This window comes from Periplaneta americana, chromosome 3, assembly GCF_040183065.1.
Source record: "Periplaneta americana isolate PAMFEO1 chromosome 3, P.americana_PAMFEO1_priV1, whole genome shotgun sequence".
Classification (NCBI taxonomy): Eukaryota; Metazoa; Arthropoda; class Insecta; order Blattodea; family Blattidae; genus Periplaneta; species Periplaneta americana.
Window position 1 is genome coordinate 194,682,148 of NC_091119.1, and position 15,139 is coordinate 194,697,286.

Sequence of the window (15,139 nt, forward strand, 5' to 3'; positions counted from 1 at the left end):
CGCGGCTAAACGCGCTAACCGTTACTCCACAGGTGTGGACTTCTGAATTTTAATCAACATAATATTGTCACATTGTTTCATTAGTACCACAAAACGCACCTTCCAGTAGAAGAAAAGATGTAGCATAAACAAAGGCGAGTAGATGTAACTTATTATTGTCACGTCAGATGAATCGAGGACAACACATCAAAAGGAATTTAAATAAGGCAGTCTGAATTGTGGCAAGACATGAACGAGATTGGAGGAAATATAACTGTCACACACGCGGAAGAAAATGTATGATGAATACGTAATCGAAACGCAAAGAGGTTACGGTATCCCCACAATATTTAATTAACTTTTCATCTGAAAGAATAGCACGGATGTTTTCGTTAGCGAAGCGGTATTTGTCCAGGTTACGACAGTTCGCTTGGTACCGGCTTGGCTATGGACTGGAAAAATCGCGAAATCTATTCTGAGCTGAGCAAAAGATATAGGCCTACCGGATGAGCGTACTGATATCGGCGAACTGTTAGCCTAAAGCTCAGGCATGTCTGAAATCAGACTCTAAATGTGCAGTTTTGTGCGCAAAACTGGATCATTCGAGCGTTGCTCTTACCCTTTCTTTGCTGGAGGGGTGTACAATAATCTATTCTGCGCTTATAGGGTTGGATTAAATAGACATTTGGACATTATAAACACACTTAGTCTAAGGGAAAAAAAACACGATTATTATCAGTGTCTATACTTGACAATTGTAATACAAGAAACTTTAGGCTTATGCAGTTATACAGGGACATCATTATATTCTTACTTCAATTTTTATTGTACCTGAGTTTTTGTATGTACTTCACTCCCATCCCTTCTACTAATGAAGTTCCAACTGTCCTTCACACAGAACCAAGGTCGCATATAGTACTGAGTTAGTGAGTATAGTACGTTTCAGAAATATGTTCGCATTTTGCAGTGACGAAAGAGCTTTCAATATTGAATCATATTTTTGCACAGGTACTGTCGTCCGTTTGCCTACGTCACATCCCGATTTCCCCCACCTACTTTTACTCGCCCCTCTGTAAAGCTAGTAGCTGAGCTATCTTGGCTCTTTTCCGAAAACATTAATTTCTGTTGTAATATTATACAACTGTTTAAAATAACTTAAATAAAAGGGCCTCGTTAAGTAATTAACTGTCACGTGATTTCCCCACTTTCTACGATCCTGCGACATAACTACTTGAACGGACAGTAGATAGCATGTCTGAGTAATTTTACCTTTTCGGATCGGGCAGAAGTGAAGATTGAATTTACAGTAAGTAAAGTACTCTTTTGTAGAGTAGGTACAGAATTAGTTCAGCATGAGTTACTAGTACGAAGGACGAAACTGGTAATTGGAATTAGATGCAATAGTCTACAGTGCGATAATATGCACAAAAAAAAAACTGAAGCCTGTATCGAAATGAACGGCCACCATTTTCAAAAATGTGTTTAAATATCCATATTATGATTATTTTTCAATTTAACGTCATTCTCTACATTGTACGCTAATGTGTTGTAGACAGTATAATACACACTGCATAATGAATACGTTCGCATGGATAGCTCAGTTCGTGAGTAAAAACACTTATTGTTAATACTGTACTGTATTTTGATTAAAAAAAACCTAACGAAAATTATCAAACTCAAACTTGCGACATTTCCTAGTTTACGTAAATGGACGAACTATTTTTCTCCCCTCCTATACCTAGTAAAGTGATTTGTTTGTATTTTACGTCAGTATCATCGAACTGGAAGGGGTAGCAAACGGCGTTTTCTGTTTTCAGCCGTTAATCCAAAGGTATAGCCAGGCTAATATTAAAAATATTAGTAAAAATAAAATGATGTCCCTTCACAAAGTAGTGGTTTGTAAAGCATAATTTATTAATATGATTTTTATATAGTATTTGAAGAAAAAATATTTCAGTAATTTCGAAACAAAAAAAAACGAACAAGTATTTCATTTTACGTAGTAGGTACTAATTATTTTAAAGTAATAGACCCTACTCTTTCATTGTTCGTGAAGCATTATTATTTATTGGGACCATTAGTACACAAATATTGAAGAAAATATTATACTCCCAATTAATTACATGCAGTAGGACATTGTGAAATTTTTACACTGAAATGATTTCCTTGCTGTATGCCAATATAAATTAACATTAGGCCTAATATCAATAAATGATATAAAATAAGCTTAGAATTTAAATTCGCATATAGTTTATTTGGAAAACGTTGAGAGCAAGTATCGACAAGTTGGAAGCGTTACTGAAAGAAATTAAAAGTGTAGTTCACGAAGCGACGATATTATATTTATGTCAGGTTTAAAGGTATATTAGCATAATATAGTGACGTGAGATGGAAAATTTGCCATTATATACTTTTACAGAAAATTTTTCCGTCTTGCAAATATGCCTAGTTACTTTCTTCGCTCCTTACAACCTCAAGAGCCTCATATGTATTCCTCACTATATTCTCATCACTTACTGACATTAACATTGCCGTAAGACGTTAACATGAAAGTTTGCGAACTCCAAACTTTAATGCTTATGCTTACGTGATTTGCAAACAGAACACAATCGTGGAGCGCTGAAGTATACGACAGAATATGAGGCAATGGCGTCGTTGTTATGTTTCCATGGTTACCAAGTATGTCTGCTGTTATGTTTATGTTCCCATCGTGAATGATGGTATGACTTCTTGATTTTACCGTAACGTTTAGATTCTTAAGTTAACGCTTACGTTATGTTTAATTTTCATTGTGAATGAGCCTTTAGGCTTTATTAAAGCATCTGATAACGTAACAGAGCTCCAGGTCTAGTGATAAAAATTCTTAGACCTACATGGAAACAAATTCCAAATCAATTAGCCTATTCCCGGTACATAATAGAAATAGGACTATATCAAACAAAAATAGCCTAAAATAGCTATGCATAAATGATAAAATGTCACCGGCGTGGCTCAGTCGGTTAAGGCGCTTGCCTGCCGGTCTGAAGTTGCGCTCGGGCGCGGGTTCGATCCCCGCTTGGCCTGATTATCTGGTTGGGTTTTTTCCGAGGTTTTCCACAACCGTAAGGTGAATGCCAGGTAATCTATGGCGAATCCTCGGCCTCATCTCGCTATCACCAATCTCATCGATGCTAAATAATCTCGTAGTTGATACAGCGTCGTTAAATAACCAACTAAAGAAAAGAAAACAAGTAAATAAAGGAGTCAGATAAGGTTGCCCACCGTTACAAACACTGTTTAATTTGCGCATACACGAAGTAGTTTGTAAATGGAATAAAATGTATAGACCTACTAAAGGAATTATAAATTTGCCTCTCGGTTCGCACACTTTCTCGGACGAGCAATACTGACCAAAGCTTAAAGTTTAGACATACACAAGATGAATTTAGCTCTGCATGTATGCCGTTTTTAGTAGCGGGGTCACCGTCTGAAACAACACAGCACTATACCATGAAAATGTAAAATATTTATGCCCTTCTTAACGATATTGGAACCCAAGATAAGCTGCTTTATTCATTGTCAAAACTGCGTTCTTAACCTTTGCGTGTAACAAGGCTAGAGAAATAAACCTCTCCTCTCCAAGGCTAAAAAAAATACGAGAGACATCTCAGAAGTTGTCTGACACTGACATCTTAACATCTGAATGTGGACTGAAGTGGAAAGTAATTTAGCCTTCGTGGGTTTCTTACATGTTGACTGGTTGAACCATTAGCTCCTCCCTTGTAGACTACTCAGCCAATAACCGTGAAGATGTTAGCGAAGAGGAACGAGGCATTCCGAATACTACAGCAGATATCTCGACATCCGTGTACAGATTACGCAGGAACTAATTTAGTCAATAATACCAGGAGACAAATTCTATAGGAACTCCGAAACACACAATTTCGGAATTACAGAGACATCTATCAGAGCAATAGCAAAATTAAAACGGTAATATAAGGTGAACCAGGAATGAAAAACTTGAACCCTCAAAATATTATTTTTTTGTTAGTTGTTTCTATTCATTTTTACAATTCTACGTTTATACACATACATTATATACATAATAATACACGCCTTCTTGTCAGAAGTAACATTTTTGACTTAATGTGCTTTGATTGTAAGCCTAAGCGTACTTACAAATCTATATCAATATATAATACATGACTTATTAGAAATGGAAATGAGATTATGTTATTGTATCACATTTTTAGACTATTTTTTTAGACATTTTTATTTTGCTAATAATTGTAACATAAAATATAATATATACAGAAAAACTTTAGCTCGCCCTTGAAAGAGTAGAACTCGTGCTCAGGGGCGGATTCCTGAATTGAAATTAATAAGTATACAATACAATTTGTCTTATGTGTACTATGCAATTAGAATATATAAATTTAAATTTACAATTTTTCAATTCTTATAAAATCCATACATAACTTTTTAAATTTAATACTAGAACTATTAGAACTGACAAGATTAGGATATTTAAATATAAATTTGTTATATATTCTTGGGCCTAAATTAATACTACGATTAAATACTGTAACAGTGTTGCATTTTGGTTCAAACAATCTTAAGGGAACGCACAGGTGAAATTACTAAATCTTACAGTTTTCATTTTTTCTTCTCAAAGACCAAGGACACCAGAATAAAATTATGTGACACGTTTCCTTATTAAGATGCAATAGAGGGCAGGAATTTTTTTCAACGTGATTTTCTTTAATTTTCGACGTGTGGAACCATTTATATATAAATTAATTAAATTAATATATAAATGGTTCCACACGTAGAAAATTAAAGAAAATCACGTTGAAAAAATTCCTGCCATTTATTTCATTTTAATAAGGAAACTTGTCACATAATTTTATTCTAGTGTCCTTGGTCTTTGAGAAAAAAAAATGAAAACTGTAAGATTTAGTAATTTCACCTGTGCGTTCCCTTAAAGAATTCATACTTTTTGTTTCATAACTATGAGAATACAATTCAAAATTATTTCGATTTTTATGTATGAATTTTATTAATACAATATAATAAATATGTTAAGTACATTAAAGTCTGGGGCTCTACCTCCATGCCCCCCAAGTGCCTTCATGACATGTTACGGGGATACCTTTACCTTTTACCTTTACATTAAAGTCTAAAAACAATAACATTTTTGAGATGGAAAATCTATAGGTTTATGAAGACATATTTTAATTATTTTCTTCTATAATAAATAAAGTGGATTAAAATTGGATTTAAATGAGCTACCCCATCCTATAATCCCATACATAATTACCGATTGAAATAATGTTAAATATATTGTGCGTAATAAACTTATTGACAAGTAATTCCTTAATAAAACAAAATAATATATTATTTTACGTAATTTATTAAAAAAGGTAATTAATGTGCTGGTCCCATTTTAAATGATTATCGAAAATTATGCCTAAATACTTAACTTCAGAGGACTCTTTATTGACATTTATACTGTATAAGGCAACAATCAGAATTATGTAATTTAATACCTAATATAGATGTAGGAGGTTTGTTACATTTTTCAGGTAATGAGAATGGAATAATTATGGTTTTATTTTCGTTGCTAGAAAGATAGTTTATGTCAAACCATTTGTTTATTAATCTAACTCCATTATTTGAATTATTATAAGCATCATACCAGGTTTTTCCACCAAAAATTAAAACTGTGTCATTTGTATAAGAATAGTGAACACCATTGTATTGTTGTAAGTCAATGCAGACTCTATGAAGGCTGCAGTTTCCCATTTGATTTATTCGTTAACATTATATCTAAGAACTGATTTACTGTGGTAAGATTTAGGCGACTTTCCCTATATTTCAATTTTTGCATGTGGACGTGAACACGTGCCAATGCTATTAATTTTTAAAATAGTGGGAATAACTGGATAAGATCATTTATATGAATTTAATATATGTAAAGTAATCCGTTATTATATATTACTAGTGGCTTGTGCAGCAAATGCTGCTGCAAACTAAGTTCGTTAGACGTTCAAATAAACATTTTTCAGATTTATTTTGAATGATGAATACTTGTCTTTTTGATAGTTATTTGCTTCCATAATAATGAAACATACTCCCTCTGAATGGATTTTTTTAGGCCAAATACTTTTTCTTGAACCTATCCAACTTCAGTTTTTGAGTTTCAACGCGAAAACGCAAGTATCAATGTCAGGACGATAGCAGTAGCTATTTCAGGTCATTGTGGATTGTAGGCAAAAATTAAAAAAATGTCAGGTTTGCTAAGCTTTCGAACAATAGCATTTTCGTATAGCTGCTGCATGTAGAACTTGAAATGTAGAGCGTAAAATCATTTTATCCTACTAAGAGATCTTGCTGAAATGATCTGGAGACTACAAAACTTTCTACGCCTCTTATTTTATCAGTAAGTAATACCTTTTGATCTTTCCTGAGGAACTGTAATTTTTGCGCTCTCTCGAGTCAATACTGAAGACAATGACATATATCAATATCTACACTACACCGCCATTAAGTATATGAAAAAGATCCAACCCCACTGGGTTAATAAGTATAAAAATATTTGATTTTTAATAACAATATTATTATCTTACTTGAGTTTTGTAGTTATATATAGCAGCCACTCAGTAAATTATAGAAATGAAGATCTAAATTAAGATATTCTCTACATTTACTTACATAACCTCAAAACGTTTCACTTTCATGTCATCAATATAGCATCAATATTATGTACAATTAATGAAAAATAGACGCATCATGATATTAACTATAATAATATTTAATTTCTAATGGTAACAATGTCATCAAACCACCTCAAGTTTCGTAGATTTGAATATCCAATACACAGCTGTACTCAGAAAATTATACACTGCAGAATCAGTTTTTAATAACCAATTGAATTGAGGTCTAAATATGTCGGCAATCCTGCAGGTCATGGCCTTCGTGTAATAGCCTATTGTTTATTGTAGTGTGTGTTTTGTTCTTAAATTCAATCAAGTCGGCCGTGATTCAATAAAATTAGTTCTCAAAACTGACAACAGATGGATTTTGAAAAATAGGAAAATTATGTAGGAAAATTGACATTTCACTGAAAACTACTACTTTTCCGAAAAACTTTGGTTTCCAAGCTTCGAAATGAGAGGCTATTTATTAAAATTCGTACAGCCGTTTTCCCGTAATTTCCATTACCAGTTCAAATTATATATATATATATATATATATATATATATATATCAGGAAAAAGGATGATTAATGTCATACAGCGAATCGTATGTTACGTGTATGATATTATCAAGCCCCTACAGCAGTGGTTGCCAAACACCACGAAATTGTGACGTAATAGAAATGCAACACGCACAGCACTATCGCAGGGAGAAGGGTGGAGTGGGTATCTCCTCAGGTAATGCAGCGCAGAGACGGACTGTGACCAAAAAAAACAAAAGCAATATAATATTCTTCTGCTTATTAACTATACACACTTTTTTCCGCGTTACTTTTTTATCATCCTATTTATTATTTTTGTATTGTTAATAAAATAAAGTAAATTTATTTTCTTATATACCGTAAAAAGAACGTGTACTTTACATCAGCAGATATTTGAAATTAGAAAAACGTACCAGGCTGGTCACGAAGTTGTAAATTACACTACATACTTAAAAAATAATGTCGAAGTATATTACTCCAATTAAGATATAGAAGCCGATACTTTTTATTGTTTATTTATTAATGGAATATTCAAATTACACTACATACGTGCAAAAAAAGTCGAAGTATTTTACCCGATTAAGACATAGAAACCTATACTGTTTATTGTTCGTTTATTAATGAAACATTCAAGTTACAAGTAAGGGCGTGGTAGTCTTCACAACGAGAATAATAATGACAACGTACATTGTTCTTTTATACTCCATTTAAAATTTTACAACAAATTAAGTATCTCATATTTTTACCATCTGCACAAAATAAATACTCTTTAAAATTAAGTTTTTACTTATCTGTTTTCGAAAAGACATCGAAACATAAACATATTATCCTACACTCTTGTAACATTACATCCGTACCTACGTCCGCTGCTGATAAATGTCTTTACCAATGAGTTAGAAAGAGACTTTCTCTTTCTAACTCATTGGTCTTTACTTATATCCTAGATCATATATAGATAGATAGATAGGTCGGCCTTATAGGTTTTGAAGTTACCAACTTTTGTTAGGTTTACTACGCTGCCATCTAGTTATTACATAAGGAGTCATGTCATAATTCCCATTTGAATTGCATTAGCGACTGTACTGCCATCTCGTGTTCGTTTACGGCGGACAGGTGGCGATTCTGGCGGTTGTTCGCTTCAAAGTGCAAACGATTTTAACATAGTGATTATTTATCTGTTACAATTTAGCCTGTCACTGTGCCCTAAATCACCAGAATCAGTAGCCAAAACTTCTCTCGCTTCTTAATAACATTACATACGCCAACATTTTGAAACACGCCAATCACATACAGTGTTGCCAACACATAAATTGTCATTGATTAAAGTTCACGTTAACACTTTGTTAAAAACATAAAATTACATAGTCACATGTTAAAAAGTGTTAAAATTTTAAAAAGAGGTATATATCTTCGACAGACCGCCCGTTTCGACGTGATGTTACGTCTTCATCAGTGTCTCTTGAACTACCCATAAATTGTATCCCCCCCCCCGTCAGTCTAACACCTGGAAATCCGTCAGAATCCATCAAAATAAAAAAAGATTCACTCAATATATCTATATACGAATAAAAAGCAAATTGTAATACAACCTACTTACCAATTTTGATTAAAATAATAATTCATCATCCTTTGACTTGATGACGAGGAAATCTGGATTCTTCAACTTGGAACGGCACAGGAAAAAGTAAAATCCCCCAAATATTTAACAATAAAAATGACAGCAGTTAAAAAGTCAAAAGAAGATATAAATCGTAAATTCCGTCAAAAAATCCGTCACTCGTCAAAGCCATTCTTTTCCCGTCCGCTACGGAATTTCGTCCAGTTGGCTACACTGTTCATATAGTCACGAAGTCGAACGAACTTCACCGAACGTAATATCACAAGCACAAACGTTCAGAAATACAAGGTTACCAAGTAGCTTTCGCATTGATGTTATTTCACGTTAATGTTGATGTCTTTGCTATGTAATTTAAAGTTAGGATAGTTAGTTTTTTTTTTTTTTTTTAAATTGACGTTAGGATAGTAGGTCAATGTTACTTATGTCCCGCCCACTATAGAGACTAGACCAATTGTACACATATTTAGTATAACTTGTTGCTTCTTTGACATGTTAGGTTTGGTTAGTTTAGGTTTTTGATATAGCCTGCCTTGCATATAGGCCCTACGATTATAACGCAACATTGGCAGTGATAAAAGTGAAATATTCGTTCAGTGGGCATTGGATACTCAACATTCACATTTTTTTCTTTTGAATCTTCTACACAAAACACTGCGTGTATTCCCAATATTCCATACCTTACGTCTTCCAGAATATTGTAAATCGCTAATTTCATCTTCACAATTGAGACGCTGGAACTACCACTGTGCTACACGCTTACTAACGACGTCTTCACCCTCGACTTCATATATTTTTCGAGCTTTGGCAGCAGCTTTACAATCTTGTTTGTGGTAGTGCTTTGGAAGGATTCTAATCTTAAAATTTATTAGCTCCATTTTATATTCTTTGTATTAACAATTGACGACTATTTGGTAATTGGATTAGAATGGCATTATTATTTTAACGATACTTTAGTACCGGTAATTTTTCAAAACTATACTACAGAAAGCATAATTTTCTTTTGTTCATTGGCTTCAGTGAGATGTATATACTGATTTTAGTTTGCAGCCACAAATACTTTAAACATAAAAATCGTTTGACACTTACCTGTATATTCTAATGCCCTGTTGTAGGGGAGAAGGCCCTACTTGTCACAAAATAACACTCGAGAGGCCAAGGACGCAATATTAGAGAAACTGACCATTTCCCTAGTAATTTATTCGTCATGGACATCTCGCATATTACGTTGGTAATTAGTAAATAAAGGGAATGTGCTACAACAGTGAATTAGAATATACAGGTAAGTATCAAACAATTTTTATGTTGAAAGTATTTGTGCCTATAAATTAAAACCGCGTGTTTATCACTATATACATCTCACAAATGCCAATGCAGCTAAAAAAAATTCTGCCTTGTGTGGTGTAGCTTTTCTGGAGAATTACGTAATTGTCCCCTGCAGGCTGTTATCGGCATTAGGAGTAATAATATTCATATAGTCTGACTACAGAATAACTTTTAATCTGTTTTACTTTCAGTTGAAATGGTCTCCAACAGAACGCTGGCAAAGATCGCTGCATATGGAGGTGTGATAGTAGCAAGTACAGGTTTCTTTCTGCAGTGGAAATTTCAAGAGAGACTTAAAGATGCAGAATTTCATAGAGAAGCCATGAAAATATTAAGAAATCACCGTCCATCAGTGTCATTATTAGGCGAACCAATCAAGGCAGGCAACGCAGATTTCGGGAATGAAACTGTTAATTTCTGTGATGGAAAAAGTGCAAAATTTGAAATTCCAGTGAAAGGACCTAAAAACAAGGGAACATTATTTTTCTGGGCTGAAAGAACAGATCCTGAAGAGAAATGGAATGTGTATAGATTAGAACTTGGGTTAAAGAATGATCCAAGTAGAAGACTACTCATTAAAAATGAATCACCAAATAATACTAGTGATGATACATAAATGTATATGCTATGGAACATTACTCTTTAATAGAAACTTGGCTATATGTAATTAGTGTATAAATTATTTCTTGTTAAAATAAATATAATTCATATTTCCTAATTCTCAGTTTGTCTTTGTTATAAACGTGAAAATTTTGTCTATAAATCACTATAATAATCTTCATAATTATTCTTCTTCTTCTTCTTCTTGGATTACCATAGTTAGGATCACCAAAATGAGAATATCCCATGCAGAAAATATAGAACATATTAATTCATTCAGTATTATCGCCTTTAATGCTAATGACATTTCTACTAGATACCGGTACTTAATGTATATAAATTTGTGACAACCTTACGATGTTGATTAAACTGAGTCGCCAATATGAAAGGATAATTCCGAGGCTTTGGCGTGAGATGAACTTGATAGCTCAGTGGTAGAGCGCCTGACCGGAGACCAGGAAGTCGCAGGTTCGATTCCTGCTCGAGGTTGTGAAATTTTTCTTTCATACCATGGCATGATTGTGACTATAATAGTATTTAATTCATTAATATGTCACATCAACGGACGTATATACGTCACCCAAACATCGTAAGATTAAGCTCTACACCTTTTCCAGATGTATTTCAGAATGTATCATTTGTATATCAGATAAATAAAATGTATTTCAGAATGCATCAGTTGTAGCCCAATCAGTTGAGTCAATTGTGCTTCAAAAAGGGTCAATTGTATTTCAGAAAGCATCAATTGTATTTAAAAAAGAGTCAATTGTGTTTAAAAAAGCTTCAATTATGTTTCAGAAAGCGTCAATTGCATTTCAGTTCAGTCAATTTCATTTCAGTTTAGTCAATTATATGTCAGAGAGCGTCAACTGTATTTCATAAATAATCATTTGTATTTAAGATAATTGCATAATGAAATAACATTTTAATACAGGCACTGATTTCTTAACACATTGATGTTTATCCAAGTGTTTAGTGAAAGATATACTGTAGTTCTGAGCGAGAAATTGATGGCAGAATTTATTTCTTGTCTGCAATACAATCCCCTGGCCATCATCTTTACTACCAAATTATTGTAGGTAGTAAATAATTCTGCATGTTTCATTTTTTTCTACTTCAGAAATGGAATTTTATATACAGAATTACCAGATACCAGGGGAGTTTTAGTTGGTTGTATGTGAACACAGTAAAAACCAAACACCTAATTTAGTCGCTTTTCATAATGTATATAGGTGTCAGGTTATTCAACTGCTGGAATTCAAATAAAAATTCTCTTCTGATGTTATTTTCGTAATCTTAGTATATTTACGAATATATACATATAAGACTATTGATGTCACTGCTCGAATATGTTACTTAATACTCATATGGTATTTATTGATAAGTTAATATTTTTAAGACATCACTAATTTTATCCCTTTACTAACACATTTTACCTTAAACCTACAATTTGAAAAGTTCTCTATTAGCTAATATAGCTTTGCAAGGAGAGGTAACCAATGGGAAATACGATTATTCAATTAAACACATAACAAATTTTACGAGTTCAATAAATGAGGTTATAAGCCATATTTCCAAAAAGTGACTGTTGAAATAGCTTTGTCAGGTTTCATAACATGTCATTTGTCACAACTCAGCAGAACTAAACAGGTAGCAATGTAGTACAGCAATATATACTACCGCTCAGGTTCGAATCTCTACACTTAATTTCTTTTCTTTTCTATTGCCGAATTACTATTTACTATTGTCTGTTATATTAATATTAATGGATTTTTACATACCAGGTGTCCCAGAAGTTCGTGCATTATTTAACAGATTGTAGAAAAGACCAAAAGAAACATCTTTTTGTCAGACAACTTAGGTTCAGCGTTGCACTATTACCTGCTAGACAGCATTGGAATTGGGAGTGATGTTTGTTCAGATGTCCCAAGTTGCTTCCAGCCCGTCTCAATGTCGAAGCCTGCCTGCACTCTCGAAGAAACCCTTCCCTCCCTTTACTGAAGAAGATTCTCTTGGCAGTAAAGCAATAGCATCATGGTCACCCTGCATATTTCACACATAATATTTTGTGTTACTGTATAGTGTTTTTCTAGACAGATGGATTGGTTATAGAGGAAATGTTGCTTGGCCACTAAGATCTCCTGACTTCATCAGCCTGAATGTTCTTCTTATGGAATCACATGGATATCTTAGTGTTATATCATTCCTGTAAATGATGAGGAGGACCTAAGGAACAGGATTTTTTCGCACACATATTCAATATGTTCTATCTCTGGGATCTTTGAGAGAGTCCAACAGACAATGGTCCATCACTGTAAGCTTTCTTCAGAGTTCAGTAGTATTCACTTTGAGCACCTCCTCTAACTGTGCTAAGCACAAAATGAAAGACAATTCAAACTTCAAACTAAGAGATGGTTACAAAATAATCCTTTTGTGCGAGATCGTGCGTATTTGCTTGCTTTCCGCACAAAACCAATATGCGGTAAGTGTGAAATATCACATTCAGTATTCCCAACGTAACACACATAACAATTTCCCTCTTCTTACCGCTTAAGCGCCATATTCATTTTACTGCTTTAGGCTTTTAACATATTATTTTTAGAGACGTTTAACATAGTAATATTATAAATTGGAAACTTACTACTGCAATTTCACCTAAATTGCACTGTTAATTATTGTTTTTAAATATTTGCAAAAATTAAGTAAACTCTACAACACCACAAAAGTTACTGCATTTGTAATGCAAGTAACTTTAAGGATGCCGTGAAAAAATCAACAAGATTCCAGATGCCGATGTTATTACTGCAATATGTTATATAAATAATATTGTTAAAATATTAAAATTAAAAATAAATCATTACATAACCTTACCGTTTGTTTTAAGTTCGCATTTATAGACTGGGGGAAAAAAAAGACACGTGTATCACGGCCTGCTGGAATACAGTAAACACAGAAAACATTTTATAGCAACAATGTTGAAGATAGATATTTTAGTTTTTAAAAGTTACCGTCATTGAACAGAAACCAAGATGGAGATTTCATTGCAACTAATTAGAAATTCCTCTTTCAGGTATGTAATAAACGATCTTCGCATAAAATAATGTACGATACACGAGCGGTATGTTTGTTTTCATGTTCTCGGAAATTAAAAAAGCTCAACTACGTTTCGCTTTTTCAATCTTCTCCTCGAACATGAAAACGTCAACATACCGCTCTTGTAACGCATATTACTATTACAATATGAATGAATTTTTTTATAATGATGTAGTATTTTAGTTGAATTTTATTATTTTTTATTTTTTAATCTTTTTAACGCTATTTATATTATTACATTGACGAGGTCTCTTGTACTATTGTACCTTCAGGCAAATAAAGAAAATGAATACGAATATTGTATTTTCATTTTGACACCTCTCCTTGTTAGCAAATATATTTACTATAAGGATGGAAAGAATGTATGGAAGCCTAGTATTAGAGTTTAGAGTTAAGTTAACAAAGACTAACAGGAAGCTCTGGGATGAAAGGAGTCCTAACTATTCACAATGTCATAAACTTTATATGAAAATAGGTTACCGGTATATTATAATGTACCGGTACTTTTTGTTAGATATTGAAGAATTCTTATAGTAATTTCCTGTGTTTGCCTTTCTCATAGCTACTGGTACTTAGCATGAAACTGCACTTGGCCAATTGCAAACTTGCAATACAGGGTCAAATAGTAAGCCATTGGAACATTGCTTTTGATGGGCAATGAACCCTCCAGATCCATCTGACTGGCAGTGATAGAAAATTTCACAGTTATTTGGATCTCTGATATGACCTTCTTTCGTGCACACTCCAGGAGTTTCAGGTTCAGGTGCTGACGTCACTGGTGGCTGAAATAAGAGAACAAAGTTTTCATCAGCAATATTTAGCATTCTATTTTACATAATTGCTGCATACGTAATTTCTGTTGTCGAATACAATCATTCTAATCATGTAAATACGTTTGATACCAAAAGAGGACAAGAAAAAATAAAATTCCTTCAAAGCATCTGAAAAACTGTCTTTGCTTTTTTACCCATCATTTATACCATTATTCTGCACATAGCTTTAATGTTTCCCAGATTTTAAACATATTTCTCTAACGTGAGTGGTAGTAAATTAAAAAAAAATGTATTTATTTATTTACAGAGCTTCCTCAAATTAGAGGCTGCCATTAGACAAAGCATATAAAACAAAAAAGAACAAATAGATGATGAAAACTAACAGAGTAAAAAAAAGACAAACAAGTAAACAAACAAACAATGGCAGTTTACAGAATAAGAAAAGTTAGAAACAAGTAAAGAAGCAATGAAAGCTAATAAGAAAAAGAAAAATGATAATGGTGCGTCATTTTTTTCAGTACACTGAATTAGAGTC

The 15,139-nt window shown here is 33.2% G+C and overlaps 1 protein-coding gene across 1 annotated transcript in view; it reads right to left on the minus strand.

The window, feature by feature from the left end:
* Window positions 1-12,020: 12,020 nt before the first annotated feature.
* LOC138696929 (acidic mammalian chitinase-like) overlaps window positions 12,021-15,139 on the minus strand; it is a 30,242-nt gene continuing 27,123 nt past the window's right edge. Inside the window, exon 12 of the mRNA XM_069822423.1 lies at window positions 12,021-14,613. Within this exon, the coding sequence (XP_069678524.1) occupies window positions 14,404-14,613 (210 nt within the window). The 3' untranslated portion in view covers window positions 12,021-14,403. The remainder of the gene's footprint in view (window positions 14,614-15,139) is intronic.